Source organism: Diorhabda sublineata, chromosome 8 (genome assembly GCF_026230105.1).
Source record: "Diorhabda sublineata isolate icDioSubl1.1 chromosome 8, icDioSubl1.1, whole genome shotgun sequence".
Taxonomy (NCBI): Eukaryota; Metazoa; Arthropoda; class Insecta; order Coleoptera; family Chrysomelidae; genus Diorhabda; species Diorhabda sublineata.
The window spans coordinates 9,696,859-9,716,304 of NC_079481.1; the positions used below are offsets into that span (position 1 = coordinate 9,696,859).

The 19,446-nt window shown below is 29.5% G+C and overlaps 1 protein-coding gene across 4 annotated transcripts; it reads right to left on the reverse strand.

The window, feature by feature from the left end:
* Positions 1–898: 898 nt before the first annotated feature.
* LOC130447486 (influenza virus NS1A-binding protein-like) lies at positions 899–19,220 on the reverse strand. Of its 4 annotated transcripts, none has more exons than XM_056784324.1 (12): positions 18,952–19,220; positions 16,774–16,804; positions 13,083–13,249; positions 10,787–10,990; positions 10,541–10,717; positions 7,603–7,908; positions 6,658–6,860; positions 6,440–6,597; positions 4,674–4,814; positions 4,381–4,611; positions 3,960–4,304; positions 899–3,905 (listed from the first exon to the last, which is right to left on the reverse strand). In XM_056784324.1, the coding sequence occupies exons 2-12, from the start codon at positions 16,793–16,795 to the stop codon at positions 3,679–3,681; spliced, it is 2,181 nt and encodes a 726-aa protein (XP_056640302.1). In that variant the 5' UTR covers positions 16,796–16,804; positions 18,952–19,220; the 3' UTR covers positions 899–3,678. The 4 variants fall into 4 exon arrangements, with proteins under 4 accessions (XP_056640302.1, XP_056640304.1, XP_056640303.1 ...); XM_056784326.1 differs by lacking the exon at positions 18,952–19,220 and adding an exon at positions 18,670–18,807; XM_056784325.1 differs by lacking the exon at positions 18,952–19,220 and adding an exon at positions 18,603–18,783.
* Between the last annotated feature and the right edge of the window lie 226 nt (positions 19,221–19,446).

Consider the following 19,446-nt stretch of genomic DNA (forward strand, 5'->3'; position numbering starts at 1 on the left):
GGGTATAATACCCATAGACCTATTGGTGAACGAGAGAACCGCCACACATGGAAAAGAGCAAGCAGTTAAAACAACAGAAAAAGAAAACACGCTAACTAAATGGCAAAGAAAATGGGAAGCAACACACCACTTGGGCGCTTGGACCAAAAGACTCATACCGGAACTTAAACCTTGGCACAAGAGAGGACATGGGGAGATAACGTACGCCTTGTCCCAGCTTTTATGTGGACATGGATGCTTTGCAGCATACTTCTGCAGATTCAAAATAAAAGACTCGCCACTTTGCCAGTATTGTGGCAATGAACAGGACGATGTTTATCATACCTTTTTTGCGTGCCCTAGGTGGCAAAATGAAAGAAGACGAGCTGAAACAGAAGCAAATACCATCATAACCCCAGAAAACATAGTCCAAACCATGCTACAGTCTCCTACAATGTGGAACGTGATATCTACTATGGCGTCGAACATTATAACACAAAAGGAAAAAGACGAAAGAACAAGAGCAATTAGAAACTATTAGACAATAAAAAAGGATAAGAGGCAGGGCATCACGACGAAGTAATACCTTTAGGTGGTTCCATCGCGATGCCAGAAGGCAGAAAAGAGGGAAGGGTCGGTGAATGCTGGTATTCTAATCTGGTATTCCTAATCCTCTAAAATATATATATATATATATATATATATATATATATATATATATATCCACTTATTAAAAGTATAAATAATTTTATTTTGTGTTATTTCGAACCGGTAAATTAGAAAATACCGAAGTTGAGGATTAATTACCAACAAATTACACAATTTTTAACTGAAAATATTAAAACTGGTGACTTACCTTGGTTAGTCGGTTGATTTGATTTTTTTTTTTTTAAAAAAAGAGAAAAATAAAACGTGTTTTTTATAATAAAACATTTATTAATTAACCACAAATTACCTATAAGAGAAATGATCATTTATATAAATATCTCTTATTATAGGTTCATCAGAAATAAACCTAATGCCTTCGGAATATGTTGGAGAAACAATTTGTTTTGTAAAAAAATATTTTTGCAGCGACAATTGCCTCAAGTGATCACTTTTCTATGACAAATTAACTACTGATTGTACTAAATTGACATATTTAAATGCCCAGTGAATGAATCAGGTAATATTGGAGGATATATCGTTAAATGAGGATAATACTGATCAATATGTATCGAAGGAACTATTCATTTCTTTTTTATTGCCAGTCCAGTGAAACCTCCTCAACTTAATTCGGCGGTTTTTATATAAATAAAAAGACCAAAAGGACCGTTGAGATCCTTTAGAACCATTCTCAATTTACAAAATGAACGTTTACAAATCGAATTTAATAAGATTTTTGGTGTTTCACAAGATATTTTTTGAATTCGTATTGTTTTTCAATTTTAAATCAGTTTGAACATGGATATTCATCTGAATGGTGATCAAAAATTAAAAAAAAAACGATGTTTTTATTACTAGATACGTAGCCCCTTATATAACACGTTAGTGGTATTTGCCATTGTTTCAAGTAATAGAGCTAACACAGTGATAAGTACTTTTTAATGAGTTTCGTTAACTTGTAGGGAGAGCTATAATGATAAAATTAGAGCAATAGTAATGTCACTAGTGTCAATATTAGAATTAGTAGCGTCAATAGTGACAAAATGGATTTGACAGTAACAAAATAAGGTTTAGTGGCATATATGTGATCAAAATTAGAGCAATAGTGATGTCAATGGTGATAATATTGGAATTGGTAGCGTCAATAGTGACAACATTCCATTTTTATCATTAAAAATACAAAAAAATGTTGAATAAATGAACCACAAATTTAAAATATTGAAGGAGGCAATCGCCAAACACTTTTTTGACCCTTTTTGGTTGATTAATAAAATGAAAAAGCAAAATTTAGATACTAAATCATGAAATATCGATCTTAATAACCACAAATTTAACCAAAAGTCTATTTTTATCACTAAGAATGCAAAAAATGTGCTGCAAACCGAAAATATTGAAGGAATCAATCACCAAACACTTTTTTACTCTTTTTAATTGATTAACAAAGTCAAAAAGCAAAATTTAGATACTAAATTGTTGTAAATCGATATCACTTGCCATAAATTCTGTTCAATGTCCATTTTTTTTACAAAAAATTCTGAAAAAGATGAAAATTGTACCACCAATTGCAAATATTGTAGAAAAGCAATAACCAAACACTTTTTTGTGCCACGATTACAAAGTGAAAGAAGCAAAATTTAGAAACTAGATCATCAAAAATTGATCAACCTAATCACAAAAATGATCCAGAGATATATTTTATCAACAAAAATCCAAAAAATATAATAAAAATAGAAAATATTGAAAAAAGCAAGCAACAAACATTATTTTGACTCTTTTTGATTGATTAACAAAGTAAAAAATCAAAATTTAAATACCAAATCATCAAATATCGATTTTAATAACCACACATGTTGATAAAAATCCAGTTTTTATAAGAAATTAAGAGAAGTGGAAAAAATTAAACACTAATTGAAAATATTGATCTAACCGTTCACCAAGCACTTATATGGTACTTTTTGATTGATTACAAAGTCAAAAAAGCAAAATTTAGAAACTAAATCATCAAAAATTGATCATCCTCACCACAAAACTGATCCAGAAACCAATTATATCACCAAAGATAAAAAACAAACTAAAAATCAAACATATTGAAAAAAGCAATCGCCAAACACTTTTTTGACTCGTTTTGTTTGAATATAAAGTCAAAAAAGCAGAATTCAGAAACTAGATTACCAAACATTGATTATCCTAACCACCAAACTGAAACAGAAACCAATTTTATCGCCAAAAATCCAAAATAAAAGATAAAAAACAAACTAAAAATCGAACATGTTGAAAAAAGCAATCGCCAAACACTTTTTTGACTCGTTTTGATTGATTATAAAGTCAAAAAAGCAGAATTCAGAAACTAGATCCACAAAAATTGATCAGGGTGATCAATTTTTGTGGATTAGGGTAATCACAAAACTGATCCAGAGACCAAATTTATCACCAAAAATAAAAAAAAAGATAAAAAACAAACTAAAATCGATAATATTGAAAAAAGCAATCGCCAAACACTTTGAGTCTTTTTGATTGATTGAAAAGTCAAAATAGCAAAATTTTGAAACTGGATCATCAAAAATTGATCATCCTAAGCACAAAACTGATCCAGAGACCAATTTTATCACTAAAAATAAAAAAAAAATTCGAAAATATTGAAAAAAGCAAGCAACAAACACTGATTTGACTCTTTTTGATTGATTAACAAAGTAAAAAATCAAAATTTATACACCAAATCATCAAATATCGATTTCAATAACCTCAAAACTGATCTAAAGGCCTTTTTCATCACCAAAAATCGAAAAAAATTATGAAAAATTGTACCACAATTAAAAAAAATTGAACAAAGCAATCACCTCATACAATATATCTCAGAAAAAAAATTTTCCCACTGAAATCAGAAAATCTGTTCCAATAAAACAAAAAAAAAATAAAATGATTCAGTACAACACGAATATAATACTTATTTCGGATAATACAAACCCCTATCATATATATTTATATATAATAGTGTGATCCAAGATTTATATACGACATTATTTACTAAAAAAAATAAAAATAAAAAAAACATCCTTATAGATTATCCTCGATCCTTTTATCCTGATTCGTCACGTTAATTTCCATAATATCAGAAGGAGGAGAACTAATCGATTTTTTATCCTCCGAAACGCTCTTCCTCGAATTCCTGCGACTCCTAGGTTTCCTTCTAGCCAACATTTCGCAACTACCTTTCGGTACGAACGTCGTCCATTCGTTACTTTTCTCGTCCAAATATTCGATGGTATTCAAAAAAGTTTTCCCTGCAACGAACAAAAAAATCACAATAAACCTGGTGGGGAATGAAAAATACCCACCTGAAAACCCCCCGACGGCGTATAACCGATCCCCGACAACCGCCACTTCCATATTAGCCCTCGGTGTAGTCATACAAGGTCCAAAGGACCAAGTCTGCGTCTCCTCGTCGAATATTTCCGTGGTATTCAAAGAATGCGAACCATCCGAACCGCCGATCACGTACAATTTGTTATTAAACACCGATAAACCGCAACCTCTTCTAGCTGTTATTATAGGTTTCGATATGTTCCACGTATCATCTTCAGGGTTGTAATACTCCACGGAGGAAAGACAATTCCAAGCGTCCGAACCCCCTATGGCGTACACCAAGTTATTGTAAGCGGTCACACCAGCTTGATATCGTCCTAAATCATAAAAAAAATTATTAATTTCGAAAAAATATATACAGAGTGGATGTTTATTTGTTTTTTTTTTCATTACCGGCGTTTAAATTTGCGATCGGCGTCCAAGCGGCCGTTTCGGGGTCGTATACGTGACATTGTTTGATACCGACTTGTCCGTTCCATCCCCCTATGCAATATATTTTTTTGTCGAGCGTACAAACGCCCATATTGCTTCGCGCTAAAGGCATTTTGGGCATTTTTACCCATTTACCTATGGACATGTCGAGCATTTCGACTGAATCTAATTCCGTTGTGCCGTTGCTGCCACCTGTAAGGGAAAATTTATGAATAATAGGGAAAAATTTGAGGGGGGTGGTGGGGTAAACGTACCGATGGCGTAGATTTTGTCGTCGAGGACGGCGATTTTGAAGCGCCCTCTGTTTTCCCTCATTTGAGGAAGGGTTTTCCATGTGTTCGTTTCTGGTATGTATTGTTCGACTGATTTTAAACATTCCGTTCGATCGTAGCCCCCTAAATGTTTTTAATTGTTTAGTAATTATTTTTTTTTAATTTTTTTGTCTTTTTTCCATGAAAATCAGTTTTTTTCATCTGATTTTCGTCGAAAAGAAACAAATCAGCACGAAAAATATATAAAAAGGTTTAAAAAGTTGAAAATTGGAGAAAATTATTTTCTTTTTTTTTTAAATAAAATATTAAATTATTCATTAATAGACGATAAGATGATGAGAAATTATCAAAATCAAAAATAATGTATGAAAAAGTTGATTGAAACACGTAAAAAGTTATATAATTATATAGTAGCCCCCCATAGTTTGAGAAATTCGGAAAATAGTTTGAGAATTTTTTTAAAATATCTTTTTAATTAATTTGAATTTAATTTTTGAATTAAAAGGTTTAAAAAGTTAGAAATTAAAGAAAATTATTGTCTTTTATTAAATAAAATATTAAATTATTAATTAATAGACGATAAGATGATGAAAAATTATCAAAATAAAAAATAATGTATGAAAAAATTTATTAAAGCACGTTAAAAGTTATATGATTATATAGTAGCCCCCCTCGTTTTTGAAATTTGAAAAATAATTTGAGATTTTTTATATAATTGTTAATAAATTTTTTTACAATAAAATGAAGTTTTTATTTTTTTTTGGTAAATGTTTGGTCATAAAAAATTGATATTTTCTCTTCAATTTGTTCATTTTTTCGGATAATTTACTATAAAAATGAGGCTTAAGTTTAAAAATTAAGATTTTAACACTTTTTTGACCAATAGAAAAAACAGAAAAATAAAGTTAATTACTTATTATTAATAACTTTTTTACAAGTGATAAAATGAATTTTTTATTCATTTTTTTTTCAATTGTGAAAAATCAACTTTTTTAATCATTTTTTTTGACGTACTTGAGACAAAAATGAAACTGCGGTTCGTAATCCAAAATTCCAACCCTTTTTTTTACCAATAAAATATTTTAAAACTATAAATTCGACTTCAAGAATTGGATTTGAAATTTTTTCCCAAAAAATTATTTATCGAACTATTTTTGAAAAAAGAATAAGAATTCAATGGTTTAAATCAGTTTTATAAATAATTAAATATTTTGAAAAATAAAAAATTAACATTACCAATGATTTTTTCTCAATTTGTCTATTTTTTCGGAAAATTTAAAACAAAAATGGGACCCAGTTCGAAATCCAACAATTAAACACTTTTTGATCAATAAAAAATTTCAAAAACCCAGAATTCCCCGAAAATTGTTTTTTTTTTAATATTGACGTATCTTTCAAATTAACACAAAAACGAATCATTCGGAATAAAATCAATTAAATCAACATTTTCAAAAAAATATTTTTCTTTTTGTTACTTACTGAAAACAAAAATGAAATCTAATTTTGAAATCTACAATTTATAAGATTATTCAAAATCGAAAAATTAACATTTTCATTAATTCTTCTCATTTTTTCAGAAAATTTAAGAATACTGAAAAAAAAGCATAGGAACGACAAAATTATGCGGGAAAAGAATGTAATGGCGACTGCAGTGCGCAAAATCGTTGAGACGATTCGGAATTCAGAATATTCTAAAATGTTCTAGAATATTTCAATTTTATACGATTCGTTTATCGACTATTACTCACCACAAACGATCAAAGTATTATTGAAATTACCGCACCCGAGTGCGCATCTGTGACACGACATATTCGCTATTGCGCAATACAAATCCGGTTTTTCTTCGCTAGTCGATCTACTTACGTCCGGCGTTAATACCGGAGACGGCGTAGAAGGTGTATTCAACCTTTAGAAAATAAAAATATCAATAAAACGAAACTAAAAAAAATATATAAAATAATCTTACTTGAGTTGTACTGATAGAGTCGACAATTTCCCTCCCAAAGTCATCAGAGCTAAAAAACTGTGTTCCCCGACGCTAGTGACACCTATAAGATTCCAATCGGGTTCTAATTCGTTTTCCAATTCTTCCCCGATTTCTCGATTGTAAATTAATACCCGAGGTTTCAACGGTTGTCCCAATACTTTCCTCTTAGGTTTACTCACTCCCTGAACAAACAATTACTCAAAACCTTTTTCGTTGTGGAATCGTGGCAAATCAAACATCAAAGTGTACACTTTCTAATTCAATTCTATCTTTCGCTTCTTCCTATTTAGTCCGTCTCCAGTTCAGTCTTCTTTGTTACATTCCATTTACTTCTAGGTCTGATTCTCTTGTTCTTTTTGTTTGTTTCGGTTTCCCACATCATCTTAACTGTCCTGTCCTCCAAGTTGGATTTTATGGAACCGTTGGTGATAGTTACACCAACACTCATAATTACACTGTCTGATATTAGCGTTTCGATAACAAAGTTATCGTCTTCAGAGACTGAAAATCACAGTTTGTAGTAGTCCCGATCCGTACGTTAGTTGTACATGACGACATATGAAGTTTATTGATTTCCGTTGCTATTAAATAGTTTTTTTTTTCTAAATTGATATCAATTTGCAAAAGGAAACAATTTAATAGCAGCGGAAATCAATAAACTTCACAATTGTCATTTTTAACGTTTTGATTTTCAAAATTTTCCAAATTCATAACAATCTCAGTTCAATTATTGAAAATTGTTGTTTAAATTTGATATCTCCATATATATATATATATATATATATATATATATATTTTCACCATAATCTCAGTCACTGACGATGAATACGTAGTAATTCGAAATCTTTGAATAAATATTGAAAATAGTACATTTTTGGTGTTTGATTTGCCACAGTCACGCAACAATTACGTTTATATATTCACCTGTTTGACTTTTAAGGAGAGTTTTTTATAATCCTGGACCATTTCGGTGTCGCTGATGTCGCCTGAAGGTAAACTCGAACAATCCTGAAGGGAATTATCTAAAGCGAGATACAACATGAAAGTTTTTTCCATGAGATCGGAAAATTTTAGACTCTCTTCACTCAATTGCCTTTTCACCCATTCCAATACTAATCTGCATAAGGAATTTTGGTTTACCAAGGACATTTCTTCTTTGGATTGATTGAGTACTTCGATACGAGCGCAATTTAAGTTTAAGATGTTGCTTGTTTTGCAAATGGCTGGAAACTATGGAAGGAAACGATCCGTAATCAATTTGTGGTTACTAAATTTGCGTGAATTACAAATATAAAAACATCGATTTATTGGAGTATCACACGGTAATGTTCTAGTGCTTCTGATTAAAGGAAACTACTAATAATATTGTCCTGAAAATTTTTTTACGAGAATTATCCGTTTTCCTGAAGTTATTTTCATCAAAACTAGAAAAATTTTTTAAAAAAATATTACCAGTAGTTTTAGTATTACCAGATATATATATATATATATATATATATATATATATATATATATATATATATATATATATATCAATATATCAAGTCACTTCACCGTGGGAAACCCATTAAATACCGTGCAATATTTAATTTTGATTTTTGAGTATATTTAATTTCGTCGAAAGCTAAATTCGAAGAAAATATGATTAAATTTATTTTATATTGGTAATACAACACTTTTTGGACAGCAGTGTATAAGTTTTTTTTTACTTTAAATTTGATACAAAATTAGATTTTAAAATAGATAAAAAAATGACGTTTCGACTTATTTCGAGCTTTCAATTCTGATAAGAAAAAATTAGTCTTCTCTCGTTTATTTTTGAAAATTTAATATAAATTTATGTTAGAAAAGCAAACAAATAAAATTTCCCACTTATATTTGATCAGTGATTAGATGATAAAACAACGGAATTTTTGTGATGATTTTATGATATCATTTTAATAGATTTCAAAGAGATAAGTACGTTTAGAAATTTTAAAACATCAATAAAAGATAAAATAATATAAACATTGAAACACTAGAAAACGTTGGAGATATTCATATCGCATTTAATTTATCTGGTCCTTCGAGCCGGAAAAATACTATTTATGGTAGGTTCGAAGGACCAGAAAATGTTAGTTTCTTTTAATAATGAAAAATTTGTCTTTTCGGATCCAATTTTTTGTAAAAATTCAATTTTAGAACTTGTCAACTGATATAATGTAAATTTATATATGTATTTCGAGGTTAGAAACATTATTACTACTAGTTTTTTGCGGTTTGTGACGCTTTGTTATCAAAATTTAATATTTTAAATCAAACATTAGTTCAATAGATTGCTGGTTGATATCCGGCTCGAAGGACCTAGCGACGTGTTTATTTAATGAGGTATCTGGTCCTTGGAGCCGGGTAAAAACGATGTATGGAAGGCTAGAAGGACCAGAAAGTGTTAGTTGGTTTTAATAATGGAAAATTTGTCTTTTCGGATCCAATTTTTTGTAAAAATTCAATTTTAGAACTTGTAAATTGATATAATGTAAATTTATATACGTATTTCGAGGTTAGAAACATTATTATTACTAGTTTTTTGCGGTTTGTGACGCTTTGTTATCAAAATTTAATATTTTAAATCAAACATTAGTTCAATAGATTGCTGGTTGATATCCGGCTCGAAGAACCTAGCGACGTGTTTATTTAATAAGGTATCTGGTCCTTGGAGCCGGGTAAAAACGATGTATGGAAGGCTAGAAGGACCAGAAAGTGTTATTTGGTTTTAATAATGGAAAATTTGTCTTTTCGGATCCAATTTTTTGTAAAAATTCAATTTTAGAACTTGTAAATTGATATAATGTAAATTTATATACGTATTTCGAGGTTAGAAACATTATTACTACTAGTTTTTTGCGGTTTGTGACGCTTTGTTATCAAAATTTAATATTTTAAATCAAACATTAGTTCAATAGATTGCTGGTTGATATCCGGCTCGAAGAACCTAGCGACGTGTTTATTTAATGAGGTATCTGGTCCTTGGAGCCGGGTAAAAACGATGTATGGAAGGCTAGAAGGACCAGAAAGTGTTATTTGGTTTTAATAATGGAAAATTTGTCTTTTCGGATCCAATTTTTTGTAAAAATTCAATTTTAGAACTTGTAAATTGATATAATGTAAATTTATATACGTATTTCGAGGTTAGAAACATTATTACTACTAGTTTTTTGCGGTTTGTGACGCTTTGTTATCAAAATTTAATATTTTAAATCAAACATTAGTTCAATAGATTGCTGGTTGATATCCGGCTCGAAGAACCTAGCGACGTGTTTATTTAATGAGGTATCTGGTCCTTGGAGCCGGGTAAAAACGATGTATGGAAGGCTAGAAGGACCAGAAAGTGTTATTTGGTTTTAATAATGGAAAATTTGTCTTTTCGGATCCAATTTTTTGTAAAAATTCAATTTTAGAACTTGTAAATTGATATAATGTAAATTTATATACGTATTTCGAGGTTAGAAACATTATTACTACTAGTTTTTTGCGGTTTGTGACGCTTTGTTATCAAAATTTAATATTTTAAATCAAACATTAGTTCAATAGATTGCTGGTTGATATCCGGCTCGAAGGACCTAGCGACGTGTTTATTTAATGAGGTATCTGGTCCTTGGAGCCGGGTAAAAACGATGTATGGAAGACTAGAAGGACCAGAAAGTGTTAGTAGGTTTTAATAATGAAGAATTTGTCTTTTTGGCTATACATCTAGATTATTTATCGATTTATACCCGACTCGAAGGACCAAATTGTGTTGATTTAATGTGTATGGGGTAAATGGGGGAAAAACCTAAGAATATTTTTTTAAAGAGAAAATTAATATATATCAAAAAATATTTACCTCTTTCGCAATATACGTATCAACTTGTTGAATGAATTCTTTATTTCTCGCTATACCCGGTAAAGATCTAATTTCGATACAATTCTCAACGGAAAGGTGTTTTATGAGATGTTGTCCGCAAATTTTCGTAACTCTTTCCATTTTCAAGTTATTCGCGCATAAGAAAACGGCTTTAACCTTTCCAAAAACAAAAAAAAAATTAAATTTCAATAAGATAATTTTGGAAAACAAAAAATCCACACTCACATTTTTGTAAGTCACTTGTAGTTTACCGGTGTAGGCGTAATCAATTAAAATTTGTAAAGCACTCGTATTGAAACCTCCATTTAATTTGTAGGTGATCACGTTTTCGGTTCGTTTTTGTTCTTGATCAGCCGAGAACAATTCGAACAGGTATGGGGAAACACTGGCCAGCACGGACCGATGAGCGTGTAATTCAGTATTACCAACCTATACGGAGAAAAAAAAACGACAATGTAAAAAAAATGTATTGGCTATTGGAAAATGATATACCGTAAAAGGAACTGTTCATTATAAGCTAGATTGTAATATCAATCGAAAAAAAATTAATATACTTTTGAAACTCTCCTCGTATTAGAATAAATAAAAAAAGGGGGAAAAATTATCTAATAGGCTACTAGGCTACCAGATTTGACGTTATTGACTTTTTCAATAGTTTAAACCTCAAATTTTTATATATCAAGAATCAATTTATACACGAGGTTTGAAAAACGTTGCACTTTATACAAGATTTTCGTGAAAATTGGGCTAAAAAACAAAAGGACAATCGGAGAATCCGGTTTTTTGTGTTTTCCTAATATCGAAATTGAAATATATATTGATATAAAGTCATTTTAGTATTTTCAAAAGATTGTAACTGATTAGAAGTCATTTGGTAAATGACAGATCGATTGTATCAATTTTTTATACCCCCCGTATGATATAAAAGGATTATTACGAAATAACAGTTTCTAGAAGCAAATTCTTGAAGACTACAGCGAAGCTGAATAATCGAGTGGCCACCCAGGCTATAGAATTTGACGTTATTGACTTTTTGAATAGTTTAAACGTCAAATTTTCGAAATTTTTTTATACCAGGAATCAATTAATATACGAAGTCTCTGCGAAAAATAATCAGACTGAAAATTCAAAAAAGGATCTAGCGATATCATGAATTATAAAAACGAATTTTGCAAAACTTTGCACTTTATACAAGATTTTCGTGAAAATTAGGCTAAAAAACAAAAGGACAATAGAAGAATCCTGTTTTTTATGTTTTCCTTTTCTCGAAATCGAAACATATCTTGAAATAACGTCATTTTCGTATTTTCAAAAGATTGTAATTGATTAGAATCCTTTTGGTAGTTGACAGATCGATTGTATCAATTTTTTACACACCTCGTATGATACAAAAGGATTATTCTGAAATAACAGTTTCCAGAAGCAACTTCTTGAAGACTAAAGCGAGGCTGATTGATCGAACGGCCTCCTAGGCTACCGGATTTGGCGTTATTGACTTTTTCAATAGTTTAAACGTCAAATTTTCGAAATTTTTATAAACGAATTTTCAAAACGTTGAAATTTATCCAAAATTTTATAGATTTTTGAAAAAAATATGTTAAAAAACAAAAGGACAATTGAAGAATCCTGTTTTTTTATGTTTTCCTTTTCTCGAAATCGAAAAATATTCTAGGCTACCAGATTTGACGTTATAAACGAGGGGTGCAAGAACAATTTCGGCAGGAAAAGAGAATATTTTGAGCAGCCCTGTAGATTTTCCACCATATAATTATTTCGGATGTGAATCTGCAGCTTGGGGGTGTTATTTAGAAGCTTGTAAGAGGAGAAATTTTGTATAAAAATGGGGGAGATTGGAGTAGAGATTCAATATTTCGTTTTATAAAAAATTTGAGGTCAGAAGGTTCTATTATAAAAAATAAGTGATGGCAACGCTAATATAGAGTGTTGAATAAATTATTTTTAGTCATCTAGCGAAATGTTTGGCGTTCCTTTTTCAGTAAAATTTTTTTTTTAAAAAGCGAAAGGTAAAATAAAAAAAAATTACCGTCACCTAACTTCACGTATCTTTCTAAAACAAAGAAAATTAAAGGCTTTCTGGAATAAGAACGACATATCAAAAGTATTTTTACCTAATTTTTTATTTCGTACGATCCCGAATAAACTGCAACTATTTTTTTTTTAATTTTGTTTTTGTTATTTTCATGCGATCAAATTAATTCTACCGACTATTTTTTTTTTTTTTTGATATTACTGACTTAAAATCTACTCACTACTGGTCAAATTAATTTCAAATTTGATGATATTAGAGCTGTCCAGTAGTGTAACTGACTGTTTGCAAAAACAATTTTTACAGGTTCAAATAATCACTATGTCAAAATCATCGATTACACTGTAAAAAATAATTAGCAAACTCCATAATTAGAGATGGATATTTCCCCTCAACCCCCGTAAAAACAATTAATTTCCTTTGTGATTATTTGAATCTTGAAAAATATGCCGTTTGACACAGTCAGGCACATACGTATAGTATAACATCACAGAAATGGCGGTTTTTTCTCATCATGTTCAACGATTTCAGCAAATGGACTTGAAGGGCCTCGTCAAAATATTCCAAATGTATAGTGTCTTCTTCTTCTTCTTCCTCGATCTCTTGCGACTCTTCATTTCTTTGGGGTTGTTTAGGGGTACCTGGAATAAATATCTAAATTGTATGAACTATAGGGGAAAAAACCACGTAAATTCTGAAACGATTGTTTTCGTAAGAAAATAACGAAGAAGAAAAAAAAATAATTTTACGTTAAAAAATCAAAAAAAAGTTAGGTCAACATTATCCTAAAAATATTGAATTCTATAGAAATGTTTTTGGCACATCATTTACCGTAACTTGCATTGCAAGCAAATTTTATTTTCAAGGTTGGTGCCACGATTGCTTATTATTAATTAAAAGCTCTAACTCGAACCCAAATTCTATAGAAAACAGCTCAAAACTATTTCAAAAGGCCATGACGGAAAAAGACAGTTTCCAACGACATATGACATGTTGTTTTTCAAAAGACAATCCCCAAAATCAAATAATGGTCAAAATAGCCCCAAAAGACCCATGACAGTTTGGTTTTAAGGAAAAATTACGTATTCTGAAAACATAAGATAGTTTTTTATGGAAAAGACAGTTTCCAAAGACAAATGACATTCTGGTTTTCAACAAAAAAAGTGTTCGGGGGCAAATGAAAACTGGATTTTGGACAGACAGTGTCCAAAGACAAATGACGTTCTAACTTTTAAAAAACTTTATATGAAGGCAAAAAAAGATTTTATTTTGAAAAAAACAGCTTTCGAAAGCAAATTAAGATTTTATTTTGATAAAAGGTAGTTTGATTTTGGAAAAAGACAGTTTCCAAAGACGAATGACTTTCTACTTTTCCAAAAAACAGTTTCCAAAGACATCTGACATGTTGTTTTTCAACAGTCCCCAAAGACAAATAATGGTCAAAATAGCCCAAAAGACCCGTGACAGTTTGGTTTTAAGGGAAAATTACGTATTATTATTACGTATTACGGCAAAAAAAATATTTTATTTTGAATAAAAACAGCTTTCGAAAGCAAAAGAACATTTTATTTTGATAAAAGAGTTTCCAGAGACAAATATCATCTCAAAAAAGCAGTGTTCAAAGGCAAAAAATACTATTTTGAAATTAAAAACATTTTCCAAAGACAAATGACGTTTTGTTTTTCAGAAAAAAAGTTTTCGGGGGCAAATCGAAACTTGATTTCGAAAAAGACAGTTCCCAAAGATAAATGATTTTTTTAAGAGACAGAGACGATTCGCATTCATTCAGTTTCCTTTTCAAACGAAAGCGCTTCTTAGTAGGCCACTCGGTATAGTATCGATGATTTTATTTTGTCTTCCGCTCTATATATGAATATGTATATAAATTGAGTGTGTATAACACGTGTTATCGTTGCTGGACAAACAAAAAATTTTATATAACAATTGGTATTAATCAATTCGTCATCGGACTAGTTTTTTAAACAGATGAATACAACCTTGAAGATTTTGTTTTCTCATTGTAATATTCATAATATTCAAGGCTTTTTACGTTACGAATCAGCAAACACGGTTAATGATTGCGAGATTTAAATTGTTATTTCTTATCGGAACGTAATTTTTTAGATAATTTCGAAATTTTTAATAGATTTGGCAACGTCGAACCGTGATTTCTTTATCTATTACATTATTGGAATTTACAAAAAAGGTTTGATTTTGATAATTTTTTTATAAATTGTTCAAGATTGGAAGCGGAGACTAAATTGTTTATAAGGTTCAGGACACTGAAAATTTAACAGTTTGCGATCAATCACGTCCCAGATATGTTCAACTGGGGATAGATCGAGAGATTTTGATGGCCGAGAGTGAACTGAATTTGGAATCGGAACAATGAATTTTATAGATTCTCTGGTATCAGCTCTATTTTCCAACGTTTCCAAAGACAAATGACAGTCTAAGTCTAAAAAAAGACTGTTTCCAAAGACAAATGATAGTCTAAGTTTAAAAAAAGACAGTTTCCAAAGATAAATAAAAGACAGTTTCCAAAGATAAATAAAAGACAGTTTCCAAAGACAAATAAAAGACAGTTTCCAAAGACAAATAAAAGACAGTTTCCAAAGACAAATAAAAGACAGTTTCCAAAGACAAATAAAAGACAGTTTCCAAAGACAAATAAAAGACAGTTTCCAAAGACAAATAAAAGACAGTTTCCAAAGACAAATAAAAGACAGTTTCCAAAGACAAATAAAAGACAGTTTCCAAAGACAAATAAAAGACAGTTTCCAAAGACAAATAAAAGACAGTTTCCAAAGACAAATAAAAGACAGTTTCCAAAGACAAATAAAAGACAGTTTCCAAAGACAAATAAAAGACAGTTTCCAAAGACAAATAAAAGACAGTTTCCAAAGACAAATAAAAGACAGTTTCCAAAGACAAATAAAAGACAGTTTCCAAAGACAAATAAAAGACAGTTTCCAAAGATAAATAAAAGACAGTTTCCAAAGACAAATAAAAGACAGTTTCCAAAGACAAATAAAAGACAGTTTCCAAAGACAAATAAAAGACAGTTTCCAAAGACAAATAAAAGACAGTTTCCAAAGATAAATAAAAGACAGTTTCCAAAGACAAATAAAAGACAGTTTCCAAAGACAAATAAAAGACAGTTTCCAAAGACAAATAACTGTTTGATTTTGTAAAAAATAGTTTCCAGAGACAGATGACATTCTGTTTATAAAAAAAAAACAGTTTTTTGGAAGGCAAAAAATTTTATTTTGAAAAAGCAGCTTTCGAAAGCAAATGAAGATTTTATTTTGATAAAAGACAGTTTCCAAAACAAATGACAGTCTGATTTTGAAAAAAGTTATAATTGGAACTTTTTCAAAATTCCTTTGTTTTGCTTGCTCGATCGAAACAAAAACCTTGCTAAAAAATCCATCAAATTAATCACTAACTAAACCAGTCATCGCATTATGAAAAAACAAAAATAATTATCAAAATCGATTTTTTTAAAAAAAAGTTTCAAATTTGTATTTATGATTGCCCTAAATAATAAATCGAATTCAAAATGTCACTCATTAACTCAAAAATTATTTTTCATTTAGTTGTACAAAATCTACGTAAATGTATCATGTATCATTTGAATGGACTAAAGGTTATAAAAATCGATATTTTGTGACAGGTACGACATTTAGTGACGTCCGAACTAATTTATAGCTTTTCGCTACGTACGGATTTATAGTTCAAGGTCGCGACCTTTTAAATACCCAACAATATAAAACGATCTCAATTTGTAATGAAATTTTCATTTCACAATTACAACCAGCGCTTTCCGTAAATGATATGAAAAATCTTATCAAAATGGAAATATACGACATTTTATTTTGTGATATCAGTTCATATTCAACACAAACCACAATATTATAGTCCTTTTATACAGTGAGGAATGAAAGAAATAACAATAAACGGTTCTCACAAATATAAACAAATGGACTATAATTTGATCATTTCGTTTCGAAGCGATTTAATCCATAAATAAACTATTTTATATAATCGAGTTATAAATGATTATATGATATAAATCCTTCAATTTTCAATTGATTTTTACTATAAAAATAAAGATAATATTTATAAATTGATAAATGATACGATTATTTGGAATATAACTTACCGTTTACCGCAGTCAACGACATTTTGATCTTCTGAAAATGGATACAACATAAATTAGATAGTCGTCAATTATTAATTTTCACAAATTCCAATTATAACCTCACTTATAACTGCCAATAGAACGCAAACAATTGGTGCTATTCAAAATGGTGGCAAACAGACAGTTTCCAAAGACAAATGACGTTTTGTTTTTCAAAAAAATAGTTTTCGAAGGTAAATGAATACTTGATTTTGAAAAAACGTAGTTTCCAAAAACAAATAACATTCTGTTTTTTAAAAAAACATTTTTTGAAGGTAAATAAAGATTTGATTTTGAAAAATGACAGTTTCCAAAGACAAATGACATTCTGTTTTTCAAAACAACAGTTTTGGGGGACAAATCAAGTCTTGATTTTGGAAAAAGACAATTTTCAAAGATAAATGACGTTCTGTTTTTCAAAAAAATAGTTTTCGAAGGTAAATGAATACTTGATTTTGAAAAAACGTAGTTTCCAAAAACAAATAACATTCTGTTTTTTAAAAAAACATTTTTTGAAGGTAAATAAAGATTTGATTTTGAAAAATGACAGTTTCCAAAGACAAATAAGAGTATGATTTTGAAAAAAGACAGTATCCAAAAACAAATGACGTTCTGTTTTTCAAAAAAAAAACAGTTTTGGGGGACAAATCAAGTCTTGATTTTGGAAAAAGACAATTTTCTAAGAAAAATGACGTTCTGTTTTTAAAAAAAATAGTTTTCGAAGGTAAATGAATACTTGATTTTGAAAAAACGTAGTTTCCAAAAACAAATAACATTCTGTTTTTTAAAAAAAATTTTTTGAAGGTAAATAAAGATTTGATTTTGAAAAATGACAGTTTCCAAAGACAAATGACATTCTGTTTTTCAAAACAACAGTTTTGGGGGACAAATCAAGTCTTGATTTTGGAAAAAGACAATTTTCAAAGATAAATGACGTTCTGTTTTTCAAAAAAACAGTTTAGGGGGACAAATGAAATCTTGATTTTGAACAAAGTCAGTTTTCACCTCAATATTAACCAATTTATATCTCTCTCTCTACTCTATTTTATTTGGATCGTGATGACGTGAAAGTTTCAAGAGGTGGAAACGGCAAAGAAGAAAGATAACAAGTGTTTTTAGACAGTGGTAAACTCTATCTCTGTCTTCAAGTACTACAAACCGTTCTATCTATTTGTAACTTGAACTCTATGGATTTTCGCAAGGCTGACAGTTGAAATTATCGAAATAACGAATCTTCTAAATTAATCTAAGACGTGCTCGTTTTTGATATATTTTTATCTACATGGGACTTTGGATCATTTGTTTCCAGTAAAATAAAAATCATGATTTAAAAAAAAAGATAGAAACATTATTTTTTTATTAATCAAAATAGAAATAATTTCTAATTCTACTAGAAATTCGTCATTTTCTACATCAAACTGAAAAACGCAATTCATATGAAAATAACGTATACAACTCGATATAAACTAACTTTTTACACTAATAGTCTGATGTGAAAGATAAAATATCAAATTTTAGTCCACGCCTATGAATTGTCCTTGAAAATTTAGAAATCCTGTTTGAGAACATTTTTTTAAAAAGTCTTTTCAACTAAGAACGCAGGTAAAAACTTACGAGGGATGTTGAAATTGCTGTTAAACAAAGTTAACGTTAATTTTTTCAAATCCTTTATCAATAAAGCAACAAAATATTAAGCATAAGTATAATGCCTTAAGTATTTTATTGTTTTTTATCATACCAAGCGTTTTTAATGGATAATTGCGCTGACGATCGTAATCTTAACGAATTAAAAAGATAAAATAATCACCTACTGTTGTAAATATATATTTTGTCACATGTTCACTATAAAATTAAATGTCTAAAGTAGTTTTTTCTCACCCTTTAAGACAGTGGATGAATTCGTAACACTAAATAATTTATATTTAGATAAAAACGTGGTTTACGACATGGCGTTAAAATAAACAATTCAATAATAAAATTCAACGTGATCTCGTTAACTACTTTCGACTTATAACTAAAGAAACCTCCAAAGGTCTTATTTGAGATCGAGATCCCTATTTATCATATGGTTTCAGTTTACATCATTATCCTTTTCGTTTTAAAACAAACTTCAATTAAATTGAAATATATTATAAAAGTAAATAGTTAAACGTAACTTACTTATTTGTAAAACGTTACAAGATACAACTTTAGGGCACTGATTCAATGTTATAAATAAAGACTAACAAAAAACCGCAACTTTACATGAGAAATGTGCTTCGACACTCGAGTTGCCATATTATTAAACAACAGATCAAACGGACATGCGCCGACGTTTCCAATTATGCTAAATCGACGAAATTAGAAATCTGAGATAACTATAAAACCAAATAAACAATTGAATTTAAAAAAATTTGATTTTTATATCTAAAAATGAGCTGGGCTATTTCAATAAATATAATTCTTTATACACAACAAAATAAATACATCAATTAAATTGGGATTACAGAAATCTGTTCAGAAAAGAACGACATTACAGGAATCTGTATTTGCTTACTGCATTCAAACACAGATGTCGCTGTAAAATAGAGTTGATGAACTTTCGGAATTTATTGTTTTTAAATGTTTAATATGATATTAATATCGTTTTTAAAAAACATTAATTTTTTTATGGGA

Excerpts from the sequence above, each read along its gene's own strand:
- LOC130447486 (XM_056784324.1), bottom strand. The coding sequence starts at position 16,795 with ATGTCGTTGACTGCGGTAAACG. Across the intron at positions 10,718-10,786 it reads TACAAGTGACTTACAAAAAT|GTTAAAGCCGTTTTCTTATG; the intron begins GTGAGTGTGGAT and ends GTTTTTGGAAAG. Across the intron at positions 3,906-3,959 it reads CGCCGTCGGGGGGTTTTCAG|GGAAAACTTTTTTGAATACC; the intron begins GTGGGTATTTTT and ends TGTTCGTTGCAG.